This window comes from Eptatretus burgeri, chromosome 12 (assembly GCF_056783735.1).
Source record: "Eptatretus burgeri isolate ZD-2024b chromosome 12, Ebu_testis_v1, whole genome shotgun sequence".
Lineage (NCBI taxonomy): Eukaryota > Metazoa > Chordata > Myxini > Myxiniformes > Myxinidae > Eptatretus > Eptatretus burgeri.
The window spans coordinates 74,029,971-74,046,309 of NC_140972.1; the positions used below are offsets into that span (position 1 = coordinate 74,029,971).

The 16,339-nt window shown below is 40.4% G+C and overlaps 1 protein-coding gene across 3 annotated transcripts in view; it reads right to left on the minus strand.

Annotated features, from left to right (window-relative positions):
• Positions 1 to 2,645: 2,645 nt before the first annotated feature.
• MORN4 (MORN repeat containing 4) overlaps positions 2,646 to 16,339 on the minus strand; it is a 100,420-nt gene continuing 86,726 nt past the window's right edge. For all 3 annotated transcript variants that reach the window (XM_085848534.1, XM_085848535.1, XM_085848532.1), the window contains exons 4-5: positions 8,632 to 8,741; positions 2,646 to 4,998 (exon numbers count right to left, since the gene is read on the minus strand). In XM_085848534.1, the coding sequence (XP_085704660.1) occupies positions 4,850 to 4,998; positions 8,632 to 8,741 (259 nt within the window). In that variant the 3' untranslated portion in view covers positions 2,646 to 4,849. The remainder of the gene's footprint in view (positions 4,999 to 8,631; positions 8,742 to 16,339) is intronic.

Genomic DNA, 16,339 nt, shown 5'->3' on the forward strand with positions numbered 1-16,339 from the left:
ATATATTATATAATATATATATTATATATATTATATAATATATAATATATATATATTATATAATATATATATTATATAATATATATATTATATAATATATATAATATATATATTATATATATATTATATATATTATATATATATATATATATATATATATATATATATATATATACGTATGTATATGATTGTGTTATAAAGTATCATTTTCATTTCGTCCAATTAAAAATTCTTTGAAATTTAATGTGTGTTGGTAATTAATTCAACAAAATATATGCATAAACACAGCGTATCAAAATGATTGGTCATAAACACTACATGAGCCAGCGTTTATGGTTGCCAAGTCAGGGCAAGAATGGATTCAGGGTCGCCACCAAAAAAACTTTGGGAAACACTGCTACTCACCCCACTTTTTGCTTCACTTGCACGGGGTAATTAGTGATCCAAACATACATACATTGCTTCAAGTGCAGGGGGTAATTAGTGATCCAAACAAATATAGTGATCCCAAAGTAACAACCAACCATTGAATATGCACTCTGTATGCTTATAAGTACACAAAGTCAAGGGTCGTGGAAGAGCTAGAACACAGAATGGATCAGGATGCAACAGAACAAAAGTAACAGTAGAAAGAGAAGGCAAACACACCAACACCAAAATAGGGTTGAGGGACAAAATAGAGGGAGACCTCGACAAATAAGGGATGCGTGAAAGAATGAGGGTCGGGGAGGATGAACGGGGTGGACAAAATGGATACAGAAGCAAACTCTCAGGAAGCAAAGACTGGAAAATTGGAAACTTAGGGAGTGGTATTTTGAAGACCTGGAGGGAAGAATGAGAGATAAAAGAATGTGCTTCACCCACAACTCCCCTTGCCCTAATCATTTTCACACCCGTGTGTATGTAATAAATTGATTGCTCTCTCAGCACTTTCAAATTACAGCAACCTCCTCTACTCATAAAAGTGCTCCATGTGACCAGAAGGTGGCCCCCTTCAGAAGCACAATGTGCATGACTTTAGAGAAACAAGCTGTTGCTGTTTGTTTTTCTCAACTCTACAAATTTAAATTCAATGAGAGGAACGTGATGAACAAAAAAAAATAGATGATGATTCCAAGTCTGGTGTTGAAAGTTCTCCCAGTTTTGACATTTGCAATATGATCATCTCCACGTTTGTTGCTTTTCTTCTTTACACAGTGGCTTTAACTGAGCTTTTCTCAGTACTCCAACGTCAGTACCTTTCATCCAGGTGCTTTATTCGTCTTTTTTTTCTTTGTGGGATGAAAGGTTTTACACTCGGGAATTAGGAAGCAAGTCTTGGAATGATGGGAGGTAGTACACAGTTCTTTGTGCTGTCAAGCCTGGTTTTGATTCCGCACCGAACTACAAACTTTCAGATTGGATGTAATCATATAATGAAGCATTATTATTATTTGCTGCAAAAGAAAAAGGAAGACTTACATTATGTAATTTAACTTTTCAGATAATGTTATCGTATTGTGTCAATCAAAACATTTCTTTCGTTGAACCGTGCACCCAGTTTTGAATTCACAATGGAGAGCTGTTTCCCTGTTTGTGCAGTCAAGTGTTCCATTAGTGTCATTCATTTTCAAATATAAACCATTTTTGCAATTGTAATCTTTAATTTCTATGTTGCAATAATTATTTTTTGTACTTTTCTTAACATTGCCACAGAGGTGGATAAAGCCATGATGACACAACACAAAATTCTCGCCCCACAGTCTGACTACATGTCTGCTCGTCTTTAAGTAGGACTCGGAGGTCCCACTTTACTACTCCGTGGATCTCATCGGTTCTAAATCGTAGATTAAATATCTTGTGGTCACACTCATACTGGTAACTAACAACCGGCAGTATTGTAAATGCCCTCATGTTTGACTGAAGTGAGGTTTATACAGGTGAAAATGGTGATCGTTATTACATAATTTTGTGCTGGATTTCATCATTGCTGGGGGCACGGCTGTGTCGCTGATGCAGTGCCCCCTGTAGATTAGAGCAAGAATTTGGAATTTGTTCAGGATGCTGGCGATAACTCACCTACTCTTCATGAAGGATACTGTAGAATCCTTAATGTCCACCAACTAATGCCGGCAGACGGGATGCCCAGTTTAATGTCCATCCGAGGGACGGCACACACATTGATGAATCACCCTGCCAGTGAAACACTGGAATGACAGTTTATAGCTGGGTTGGGATTCAAACACAGTCAAGACCACTCAGAAGCGAGTTTGCTTACCTTCAGGCTATCCTGCCAGCAATCAAATGGTTCTGTGCCTTTGTCACGAGTTCATTTCATTCCATTCCTTCTGTGCTTTAGTATAACATCGTGCTTCCATTGGCTTGTACTGTTTGTGCTGATGACACCATGCACTTCACAATATGGTGGGGCATAACGCACATGGATAAGGCTTAACATAATTGTGATTCGACTTGATGGAACTTGGAAATTGCAGCTTTATATTTTATCAACTATTTGTGCAATATAACAGAGCTTGAAAATCCGATTACAGAATGCAACAACAAAACGCTGCACTACGCTCAAACCATATTCACCATAAAATAAACATGTGCAATATACTGTAATACCAAAAGTTATTGGTATAATGAGACAATATGCAGGGTAATCAATTCACAACCATTTATTCATGATTGAAAATGGTGTTGGTGTGGCTTTGACAAACAAGAACAGCTCAAACTATGTTATTAACACTTCGTGTCAAACTTCGGTAGCTATCAGGTATAACATGTTGCAATATTTCACATTTAAGCTTCTTCTGGTCTTTTCTGCCAATAACTTTGGCCTGCCGCTTCTCGTTTCAACGCATACCGGTATCATATGTAGATGGCCAAACATGTAGCAGAGATCCATATGCTGTTGCAATAGCACAACTCCATGGATTACCAGATTCTGACCACAAAGTACTCCAAGGATTTCTTACATTTACTTCCCTTAAATAATCTCCTCTTACCAGCCATGTGCCATTCCATATCTGTACTCTTGTCTCAGTCATATCCTTGCCTTGTGAATTCACCATCCTTGCCTTGTGTGTGTTTTTAATGCTGAATTCCATTTGCTGCAAAATGCTGAACTGTTGTTTTGCACTTCTCTTTTTTACTAAGTTACAAAAAGGAGTTTTTATTATATAAAGCACACAAAGGCAAACATATCATCGATACAGAAAAAATAATGATAATTCAGAAATAATGTTGACGAAGGTGATGGATAAAGCAAGCACAAATCAAAGGAAAATAATATGGGGAGGGGGAGGGAATGGAAAATCATTGGTGAGGGTGGAGTGGAGGCCAAAATACATTCACATACTTAAATGACATTTTCCACCATTCCATACCAAATGTATAACAAAGAAAAAGAATAAATGACATCGCTAAAGAATGGTTTTACGGTAAAACCAAGTTTGGCTCAAAAATAAAGCAATATATATATATATATATATATATATATATATATATATATATATATATATATATATATATATATATATATATATATATTTTTTTTTTTTCATACATTGTGAAAGCCAACAAAAGTGAATTCCATATAAAGTTCTAATCTCACTTACTCAAAAGTTCAGTGACCAGTTCAAGAGCAATGGATGATGCAACTCGTTTATGATTATCCTCTAACACACAGCACCATAACTGTAACAAATACGTGACACACGGTGCTGGGATAATACCCTAAAATGTGCTCAACATTCACTGCAAGAAATTGCAATACGCTTAATATAATAAAAAGTTTAAAAAATACTTCATGCTGAGTGTGAAATGCTGATACTGTACCTCATAAAGGGCCATCTATTTCTTATGTACGCAAATATCTTGAATATTTCATCACCCCCTCCACTGAGAATGCACAAGTCTGAACCACTTCACCCCAATCAAGTTATGCACATGTCCAGCCCCCCCCCCCGCCTCATAATGAAAACACACACTGCCCCAACTACCACAGTTCTGCAATTAAAGCTTCTTTTTTTTAACCCTAAACAAACTAAATTGCAATAACCTATTAAAACCTTGACCAGTCTTGGATATCATTGATGGGGAATACCTCAAGTCCGTGATTCCAGCAAATTTTTACATGATAAACAGCTAAAACAGGAACGGTCTGATCAATCATAAGTGTATCTTCATCCATGGTGATGGACAGCGACAGGCCGACTTGATAAACAGTTAATTTATTAGCATACAATGGACAAATTTTCACTTTGGCTTAGTACAAAAAAGGAGTCATACTAGTAAGTACATATCAGAGGTATCGATAAAAAAGGTAAATAAATACAATAAATAAAAGTTATTACAGTATATCACTCAGCACAGCCATGTACAGCAGAGCTTATGCAAATCATTTACACAACTTATGAAAATCCAACTGCAGTGGTTCACGCTGTGTCTCCAACCCCACATCCTTCTCTTCAGGCTCTTTCTCCCTCTTTTCCCTCAAATCTGCCCCCTCTCGAATCAAGTATCAAAACTTCATCTTACATTACTTCCATCGAAAAAAAAAACCCTCACATATAGAAGTCTGTTCAATTGCCTTTAAGATTGCAAAATTTGGATGAAGGAAAATTTAAAATAATTTGGAAAAAAGGGATTAAAAAAAAATTGATCATGATCTGTACAATGTGACAAGTTGAGGACTCCTCCAATCCACCCCTATACGTACCTTTGCATACGTAATAAATAGATGGCCCAAAGTGGATATGTATATGAAGTCCCACATCAGTACGAATGTGTGACATGTATGGAATGATTAGCACAATAAGAATAAGTTAAGAGTGAGTGCACAACATATGCAATGCTGGAGAGTTCAAAGGGACAAGTTGGAAGCGGTCTTAGCAATGGTCTGTGCCCGTTGAATGAGTAGACCACACTTCTCACGACGCACAAGCTTGTTATTTTCAAAGTATCCTTCGTTACGCGGCAGCCCATGTGAGCCATCGGGGAAGGTCAGCAGCCCTAAGATGGAAGAAACAAGAAAAAATTAAATCAGGAAGAAGTAATGTCATCAGTAATTAACAAAACCACAATATACACTTAACCAGGATCAAATATAAACTTCTTCACTCGTTGTAGGACCAGGAACCATGTGCCTAAGTGGCTGTTGCTGCATCAATTCTGACCAACAGGATGTGATTGCCGCACACAATAATGTAATCCTGCCTGTGGTCCACACAAAGCAGATCTGGAGGAGCAGCCGGGGCAATTAATTAAAATAAGCATAAATTCCTCAAGCTATGCACAGGAGCACATTATATCGCTCACTCTACCCCTCCCCCTCCCCCAAACCACCCAAGTTAGGTCCTGTATAGGTCCTTCACTTGTGGGACCAGGAACCACATTCTGCAGAAACTATTGCTGCACAGATTCTGACGAAAAGGCTGTGTCTGCCACATTCTGGAGATATAGCCTTCTCGTGGTTGCAATTTCCAGACATTTGCTTTTCATCATTAGCTCAGAAACAATTGTCAAAGAAGAAAAAAAAAAGAACCCCTCAGCTTGATGTTCCGCCTTGCCTGCATGCGTGTTTTATCGGCATCTAAATTCACATTAGCACTTGCTTGACATTTTTGGAATGCAATCCACAAGTGTACGCTCATACAAGTGTCATATTCCCAGGTCAAACCATTGCAAATACGTACAGACTTAAAAACAAAAAAAACATAAATAAATAAAAAACACAAAATGGTTCCTTTACTTTTTAATTTCTTCATCTGTAAATATTGTTTTAGCATGTGTCTTTTACAAGCGTGTCTGCAGGGACTGCACATAGAATACTTAATTGCCTGTACGGCTTTTACAAAGCCAAAACGGACAATTTGTTAAGAGCTACAAGGCAAAATGTGTAGTATCCATGAAATGGCACATCAGTATTAAGCTTTGTAAGCATCAGAACATTTGCTATTGAACATCTTAAGCTTTCGACGGCATGCCATGCACTTCTTAGTTTTCATTTACCATTATGCCATCATGTGCATTCCTGAAGTTTATACTGATAACACAATGGCTTAGACAGGCTAATTTTAATCCTACTATGTTAAATAAGGCATGCGTTTGTGTATATGCATGTATGTACATCTGAAAATGAAAGAAAAAATACAGCACTGGGCCGATCTCCACCAAATTTTGCATGTGTTGGTAGTACTCAGGGTCAGGTCATAGACACCATATGAGAAGGGCACTCTTTGACGACGCCAGATATGCTTCCGTTCACATCATTACATCATTATACATACTTGTACCAAGTTTGATTTAAATCCCTGAACCCAGATTCAAGATATTAAAAATAATTCTGGTTGCCAGACCATGCATCCGATCAGGTTGAAATTTTAAATCATATATTCCCCATGACTACGAGATCATAATCCTGAAGTTTCCTATTGATTGATGAAGCGATTCAAGATAAATAATTTTTTAAAGATTTTCATTCAATCCTATATGGCTGCCAGACCATGTGACCTATTGATTATTCATGAACAGCGTGATATCCCCAAGGCTTGAGGAACATATGGGTGAAGTTTCCCCTTGATCTGTCAAGCCGTTCTGGAGAAGGAAATTTTTAAAGGTTTATTCTTCAAAAAATCATAGCTGCCAAACCATGTGACCTATGACATCATATGTGGAGAACTTTTTGTTCCTCGTGGATAGGCAATCGTACCTGTAAAGTTTTACCTCGATCTGTTCAGCCGTTTTGGAGAAGATACTTGAAGGTTTTTAGGTAAAAAAAATATGGCTTCCGAACCACGTGACTGATGATGACATCATTCCCCCCCACCGTACAATTTAGCCCGAGATGACCCTCAAAAAATTTTCATACTAATCAGATAAAGCGGTCGACGTATGCAATAATGATGTCATAATGAAGCCACCGATAACATCATTAAACCCACCGCCCCCAAAAAAACCCCCCACTTCCCATGGCAAGAACTTGACATTTGCCAAATTTTGATTTTTTTTCCACGGAGCGGTTTTGGAAATAGAAGTCCAAAGGTTTTCTGTTGTTCCAACATGGCTGCCACAGCACATGATCTATAATATCATAATTATCATTAAAACATTCGACATGAGTCGTCACACCTCTGGTGAAAATTGTGTGTCAATTGGATAAGCGGTTGCAGAGAAAACAGAGAAAATTAGCAAGGACGGACAGACGGAAAACATGAAAACATAATGCCTCCAGCAACTTCATCAGTGGAGGCATAAAATAATCCCCCCACCCCCGCTCCCCCACCTTGTGAGGGGAAGGGGAGACGACTTGTGATTTTGCCTGCACCCGCACAGCAGTGCAAGTGGTTCACTGATCCCTGCTGCATGCATACAGGGGACTGGGGGAATTATTAGCCACAATCAAAATATATTTGCCCCACCTACCCATCCCCACCCCCACCCCTCCTCCAGGCTGCTCCCAAAGGGAGTGGGTGTTTCTACTCGACACATAAAAGGAGCCGTGGGTGCGAGTTACACCCATTACTTGGACATTGCCTGATTCCATAGAAATTTCTATATTTTACCCTTTAGAACTTTAAAATTTTCCCATTAGAACCATTTAGAACTTTGGAATTTACCCTTTAGAACCATATCATTTACCCTTAAGAACCATATAGAACTTTGGAATTTATCCTTCAGAACCATTAAATTTACCCTATAGAACCATATAATTAAACTTATAGAACTTTAGAATTTACTCTTAAGATCCATTTAGAACTTTGGAATTTACCATTTTGAACTATTTAGAACTTCAGAATTTACCTTTTAGAACCCTTTATAACTTCCTAATTTACCCTTTAGAACCCCTTCTCTCAAGCAGTGCTTTAACTTCAGAAGTTACGCAGGTTTGCTATTATTTCCGACTAGTTTCTCTTAAAATTGTGACGGGATTCTGTGAAGTCGGTGATAGCATGATAGGGGAGCAGAAAGCGTTACATATTCCGCTGTTTCAACGTGGGAATGCCCGTTTGCTTTTATGAGTGGGATGAGGGTGAGAGTGAAGTTGGGACAACTTTGAAAGGGGGAGGTTGAAGCTTTGGGGATGGGTGGGAGGAGAGCAAAGATGGGACAGATTTGGAAGGAGAGTGAGGCTTTTCTTATTGAAGCTGTCAGAATTGCATCTGTAAGTTTGCTCACAGTGTGTGTGTGTGTGTGTGTGTGTGTGTGTGTGTGTGTGTGTGTGTGTGTGTGTGTGTGTGTGTGTGTGTGTGTGTGTGTGTGTGTGTGTGTGTGTGTGTGTGTGTGTGTGTGTGTGTGTGTGTGTGTGTGTGTGTGTGACTCAATCACCCCCTACGAGTAATGTGCTAGTGTATAAAAATGGTCGATCATACTAATTTAATCCTTCTTCAACATTCTAAAATCAATGTTGATTGATATTCTAAATTTGGTCATCTCGGTAAACAAGGGGGCTACAATTTTTTGCCTCATGTCCAAAGGCTAAAAAAAAAAAACCCACCAAAAAACATTATTGTTCCAACGAAATCAAAGCAAATATTTTGTTTGCTCGTTTCATGTTGCAGATCTTAAAATCGATGGCTATTCCACCTCATTTATGCATCATTCCTATCATGTATCCAAATGTAACACCTTTCACACACTGCTCACCATAACCCTCGACACAGCCATTCCTGAATTCCCCCTCGAACATCATGCCATCGGCTTGCGAAAAAACTCCCAAACCGTGAAACTTCCCCTGGGAGAACTCACCATCGTACCTGGTAAAAAGGCAAAAGGGAATAGAGCAGAGGGAGGAGGGAGGATTCATGAAAATTTAACCAAAATAGGCATTTTTCAAAATCGCTCCCACACTTTCATTTGGAAATGTCATCGCTTACAAATTGTTTTATCACATGCTTAAATGTGTAATAAATATTCATCTGAAATTCTTAATGTTGACCAAAAGGTGTGGAGAAAAAACCCCCCAAAAAACTGAGGATGATACAATATGTGCAATGGCTCGGCAAACTTAACCCTAATTAATGGATGGAAATTTGGCACCTTCGTGCCAAATTGCTTTTGCAAACAATATATGGTGCAAAAGCGACATTAGCAAGAACAAATGATACATTCTTTCTGAATTCTGCAACTCTAGTTTTGCGTGGTAATGCATATGACGTGTAGAATGTCAGCTTTGATTCATTAACAATTGAATTACTAGCCGATGAGAGTAAATGCATTTTATTGCTCTGGACATCTGGTCGGAGGATCCTCCAGTGCTGCCTTTTCTATGATAATCTCAGCTGTGGTAGATTGAGGGTCTAGGGGATTGGGGGCTGCAGTTTTTGCAAAGTTTCTCACCAACCTACACTCAGGGCAGCAGCACCCCGTGAGCTCACAGACCGGCCAAAGTGGTTCCGGAATTTTAAAATAAATAAATAAATCCGCAAATATTATTACCAGACCCTCAGCTTCCAACAACTGCCTGCCCTCATCTCGGCAGCTCCAGCCAAAACGGCGTAATTAGTAATTACCCCATGCGACATCCCTCATCTGAAAGTGGAGCACACAACGCCCGTCCTCCAGGGTCATATTATCCGCAGAGGTAGCCATGGCGACTAATGCAATTACCATCCACCGGTATTATCCATATATTGTGTCAGGGCGCTGAGTTGTCATGACAACCCCTGCGCTTATTGCTCTTAAATCAATAGCAAGATTGCGCGCCACATGATATGGCCTCGAGTGAACGTATTTGTGTGTGCCGAGCTCGTGTTTATGGACAAAATGTTTCCTGTATTACAGGTTTATTCTGGGTTCATTCTATTGCCTGAAAAGCCAATCGTGTTTAAAGACGATGGTTTGATCTCGTCAGATGTTCACATTTGCAACGCCAAAGTGCTTTGGCCGTTTCCAAGCATGATTTCTATTTGATGCATCCAAAATTCATCCAAAACACCACAAACCCATCGAACAAAACTTTAAAAGGTTAAGCAAGACATAAGTATAATTATCGCAGTGTGCACATCAGCTCAAGAATGGCGGAGTGACATCAAAGCCAACTGCATTCACCGGTCATGGGCTACAGTGTACTCACCTGTGTGCTTTTCTCAAATATCTGTTGAGACAATTATCTGGTTAAAAGCAACCCTCTGCTTGACCACACCACGGTATGCTAATGACATGTAATTATGCTGCAGCATCCCTACTGCGGAGGTCATGAGTCCTCATGCCGATGAACCACCACACATTGTACGCCAATGGCGAATCTTAAGCGTTTGCGGTGGTGGAGCGGGTAGCAATTATTGTGATCATATGTGGCAAAAGCAAAGAAAAAAAAAGTCTCAACAGAATGTCATAATTTATCTACACGGCCCGATGCATTGAAATGCGACTTTCATCCCGTTACAAATGCCATCTGAACATGCAAATCTTTACCAATCCGGGAAGCACAAAGCCGTCAGCATTAAAAAAGGGGGGGGATCAGTAGGACCAGCGAGTCGAAAGCCCTCATGGAATTGTGATGATATTTCTTACATTTTACCGACTGGAGAGGAGTTTATCAATTAGTGCAATTCGACAAAAATCACTCGACTTGGCAGGACGACTATCGAAGAATGACGGAGTGTGGAAAGATTTTGTATCATCGTGTCGGGTGGTGCTGCTGGTCAACAGAAATTATTTTTAAAAGGGCCAGAGTTCAACCATGGGATGTTTTCATCCTATGCATCTAACCCCTACCCTTCCCAACACACCCCTATTTATACACCACCTTCCTTCCTCTCCATTTCCAATATCATAATTAAATGGCTTGCGGCATGATAAAAATGATAAAAACAACAACAAAACATTTGTGAACAAAAATAGGATCTTCTATAGATAGGTTTATGTGAGGGGGAAAAACAGTGACAAATACAATGAAAACAAAATTCGTGTTAGAAAGGTCTCAAGTCTCCTTCATCCCACCGCATCAGGCATGGAAGGCAGGAAGAAATAATAATAATAAATTCAACCTTCTCTTCTGATGATGCTAATTCTGACATTTAGTAGGCGAGCCAAAACTATTGGCAGCAGGCTGGAACATTTGTGGCAGTCCCCAAAAGGCACTGCCGGCCACGGTATTAAGCAATGCTTCCGTTTGCATTCCAACGTCGAAACTCATTACGTCCATCAAATGCTCAGGAGCTGTCAGGGCCAATTGCTTACAAAAACCGAGCTGCCACTTTTACCCCGCCTGCTATTTGCTTGAGATCTGGCTCGGTTTGGAGCCCCCATCAAAACGCCCTGCAAATTTGGTTCTTTCTTTGTATGCAAAACCATCAAAAGCAATCCTATCGCTCCTGGGTACATTATTATTAGAGCAAGCACAAATTGCAAGAAACAATTTTTTTTTTTAAACATTGTAAATAAAACACCAATGACTGAAATGGTTCTCTCGTTTTCTCTGTCTCCGTCTCCGTCTCTGGCAGGAATTTGTAATTTGACCATGGTGCCCGCGATAGCTCGCCTACTCTTTGCGAAGGACACTGTGGGGATATTTGAAGTATTGAAGCATCTTGATCAAAATTAAATTATTGCTATTATTGTCAGTTTGAATAAGCATCTCACAGACTGCTGTTGAGATGACATTGCTCTGATGGCCTGGGAATCCTTATTCTGTGTCGTGATCCTTTGCATCCTTTTTAAACATGCAAATGTGAAAATTGAAAGCACAGATTAATTGCTGAGATCACAGATCAAACTGTAAAATTTTGTTGAAAGATTAAAAATTAAGAATTGGATTTTAACATGGATATACACAATTCACAACGGCCCTGAGAAGCATAATGAAATGTTAGAAATGATGATTCCTTAAAATAAAAAAAATAGCAAGGAAACAAGACCAACGCATGCACGAGCATCATTTCTGTTCGTCTCAAAGTTGTACTGACGTAATGATATCGTGCATATAAAATATTAATCGTTTGTAGCATTTCACAACACATTCCATATGTAAATTCTGCAAATTCACATGCAAACATGTTCTTCTTCCTCCTCCTATTCTCATTACTTAACCCCAATTATGCCCACATCCTGGTGGTGTCAGCCAGGGTGGAACGGTTCGAGACCAAGTCTCAGCGAAAACAGCTGACCAGGTTTTGCGTTCAACTGGAAGGAATTTGGTGTTTGTTCAGGGTGCCGACAATAACTTGCCGACCCATCGCCAAATACACCATAGGATCATCAACATCTACCATCACCTGCAGTGCTGGCAGATGGGTCCCCCGGCTTAAGGTCCTCCTGATGGCTGGCGCGCACATCACTCTACATGTGAATCACCGGTGTGACGGTTTATAGCTCTGTCGAGATGCTAACACAGGTGGGTTAAAAGTGAGTGCGCATACCTCAAAGCCAACGGTTCCCAATCTATAGAAGATAAGCTACGTATGGGATTTTTCGGTGGTACACGACAGACAAAACAATTTATGATATCTTCATGTATGGTATTCTCTTTCATAGATTTGTGATTCTGAGATTTATGCACAGAATATACTGATTTTATTTTTTGGTATACGTAGATGAGGCTCGTGGAAGAGCTAGTACCAGTACACCGAACGGATCAGAATGCAACAGGACAAAAGGAACAGCAGAGAGAGGGGGGAAACACCAACAACAGAACCAAAAGGCAAGACAGAGGGAGGGGGACAAACAATGGGTGTGGGGAGGAATGGGGGGGGCAGGAGAGGATTCATGGGGTGGACAAGAAGGATACAGAAAAGAACTCTCAGGAGGGACAACTGGAAATTTGTAAGGAGGAGAGATTTGGGTGGGATGGGGGTTAAAGAGGGTAGAAAAGATCGTGGTTTTAGATTGGGGACTATCTGAGATGGTGGTGAACAGCTGTCTTGAAGACCTGGAGGGAAGAATGGGATTGAAGAGGATGTGGGAGTTGGTTCCATAGGAAGGGAAAAAAGAGGAACAAATGAGTGGAGGTGAACAGTGACCCTGGATTTAGGTAGATTCACCAGAAGGGGGTTGATGGTGGACCACGTGAGCCTGCAGAAACCTGGGTGGGGACAAAGCACAGAAAGAGCAGAGGGTGCAAGACAAGAAAGGAGGCGGTGGAAGCCTGTGATGTCGATGTTATACTGATAAAACAACTTAGAATGTTTCCATCTTATCCTACAGCCCTTGCCACTATTGAATATAGATTACAGAAATGTAACTACTGTGTATTGTCCTGGCGATTATATTTGACAAAAATGAACGGGTGAAGTTCAAAGAATACGAAGAATCCCCATTTACGACCAATACTGAATGGGCAGGAAATGTTACTGACTCGTACTTTTTCTGGTTCAATGAGATCAATGATCTCCAGAATGCCTTAGCCATTCCTCTGGAACATGAAAAGTGGACGTGGCGATTTCAAAATATTTGAAAATCTGACTGACGTCATCAGTAAATGTGGAGGTGGTGAGGGATTGCCAGCGTTTTAGAAAATACTCGTTCAAAGCCATCTCACTGCATTGAATAAACACTTCGTATCCTACTTCGCTGATCTTCCTGAATTGAATGCAAAGCTCGTTTTGAAACCCATTTTGATTTGATGACCTGATAAAACTACCTGGTCCTATCCAAGAATCTCTCATCGATCTCCAGAATGATTCCACAGCCTTGGATATCTTTGAAGAGAAAAGTCTGTCAGACTTCTGGTGTGATATGCTGAATCCATACTCTGTGGGTGCAAGATTGGCTGTTTGTGCCCTGACGACATTTCCATCAACATGGTTGTGTAAAACTATATTCTCATATCCGTCTCCATGAAGAAATCTCAACTTCCAGGCAAGACTGCAACCTGAAGATGGCCTTCGATGTGCTTAATCAGAAACTAGTTCTGGAATTGATAATTTGGTTGATAATTAACAGGACCAGTGTTCACATGAAAAAGAGGAGAATTAGCAATATGGCTGGCAAAAGACACGTTGTATGAAATCTTACTAAGAAACACCTTTTTGCAGCGATCCACCGATGTAAAAGTGTTTTTTTTTTTGTGCTTTCTGCAAAAATGTATTTGACAATAAAATTATGCTCAAAATTAAGATCTTATTATTTCATCATCGAGATTCTGTTTTTGATCAAACTTATTTCACTTCTTGATCTTGGTTGGTACATGGTCAGCACCACTGAACAAAAGTGGTGCACATATTAATAAAGGGTGAAAACTGTTGCTCTACGCAATCCTGCTCGGCCTTGCATGCAATTCTGTTGCAAGGTGCAAGAATAAATATGGACGTTCATTGCTACAACACAGACCAATGCCCAAATCAAAGACGAGGAAAACTTTCATTTGCTGCCAAAAAGGCAATTTGTAGGTGTGCAATTAAAGTATACTCAAAAGTGTTAGAAAAAAATATTTTTCTGGTGGAATTTTCCTCAAAAAGTATTACCCACACAAAAAATTTCTAAGATCCCATGAGATTCTCACCAGATTTCTATCAGATCACAAGAAAATTCACTGCCTGTGATCTCCGTGAGGGTGTTTCATATATCATTCAACTTTACAAATGAGGCACCACAATTTCCAATCAAATAACGATTCCAAACCTTCAATCGCAATTACAACGTAAATGCTATGTGGTATATCCATTTATTCACGCGTCCAAAAAACCAGCTCCGCTGTTCTTGTACGTGCTCTTTCTGCCACTTTCACCCTATCTTTCATTCCTATGTCATCACCCAAGGTTTTTTTCACCCAAGGTCATCTTCCGTCTGCTTGGAAGTCAGCCAACATCACTGCATTACATAAAAAAGTTTAAAAAACTGATCTCCTTAACTACAGACATATCAGCTTACTTCCAATCATCAGCAAGGTCATGGAATTCATCCTCACAATTGACATCAAATTCTTCCTTTTCTCCAACAGCCTCATCTCAGATCATCAATTCGGATTTAGACCAGATCACAGTCTTCATTGGGCATGCTGCTTCTGGCTCAATGTCAGACATGAGATCAGGGCAGTGTCTCGATCTGGACATATCTCGAGCATTCAATGCAATCTGGCATCTGCCTTGCTTGCCACACTCTGCCGATGGCATTCAAGGCCGTCTCCGCACATGGCTTATTGACTTCCTCGACTCTCGGAGCCAACGCATGGTTCTCAACAGAATCCTTTCTTCTCCTCTCCCTGTCAAGGCTGGAGTGCCCCAAGGCAGTGTGCTTGGCCCCCATCATATTCCTAATCTTCTTCAATGATCTCCGACTCTTTCAAAAATCCTCTTTGTTTCTTTGCCGATGACTCCTCACTCTGCTGTAACATCCCCCATCCTTCAGATAGGCAGGCAGCAGATTCTTCCCTCTTTACCAACCTTGATAGAATCACGAGCTGGTCAAACACTTTGAATATGTCTTTCCATCTTGACAAATCTCCGCATCCTGACAAATCTCACGTTCACACTGTCTCTCCGAAAACACCGTCTGGCAAACCCTCCCATCTAATTTCTCAACATTCCTCTTGAAAAAGTTCAGTCACTCAAACTTTTAATTGTCACCATCACCTATGAACTTTCTTCTAAGTTTGTCTCTGAAGCCAGTGACTGACTGGGCATCCTCTGTCATACAAAGTCTTCCCTTGGCACACCTGACCTATCCATCCACAGCTTCATGGAGTACTTCTCTACCCTCTGGGCTGATGCCCTGCCTCACACCTTGCTCAGCTTGACGCCATGGAAACTAAGGCCTTCGACATCATTGGAATCTCCCGAGATGAAGCTGAGTCTTTGGGCCTTTCACTTTCTGATCACAGACAGGTCGGTGGTATCTCTGGCTTCTCCAACCTCCCTTCTGGTTTTTCATCCTCTGCATTTTCCATATGTTGTCCTCCTCGGAGTGTGGGAGTATATTCCGAAGGTGGGGAAAAAGAGGAATGAAAGCCTGAAGGTGAGCAGTGATTTGTGATTTGACCTTGAGCACCCTGCGGATATATGGGGGGACAGATCGCAGACACATTAGGGGGGGGGCTGGAGAGGAGACGAAAAAAGACAGAAAGACCACCGACCTGCCTATGGCAGGAGATACCAATGATCCTAAATGCCTTGGCTTCCACAGAATGAAGCAGAGAAAGGTGAGAGATGGGAGCACCAGCCCAGAGAGAAGAGCAGGATACCATCAGGCTGTGGATGAAAGCTTTGTATGTGGTCAAGAGCTCAGGTGTGCCAAGGAAGGGCTTTGCACAATGGAGGATGCCTCATTGGGGTTAGAAAGATCATCATGGCAGATAGTGAGACCCAGAAGCTTGAATGAAAGGACTTCTTCAAGAGAATTGATGAGAAAGTATATGGGGAAGTTTTCCAAACGGTTCTTTTGGAGAGACAAAGTGAGAGTGTGAGATTTGTCAGGA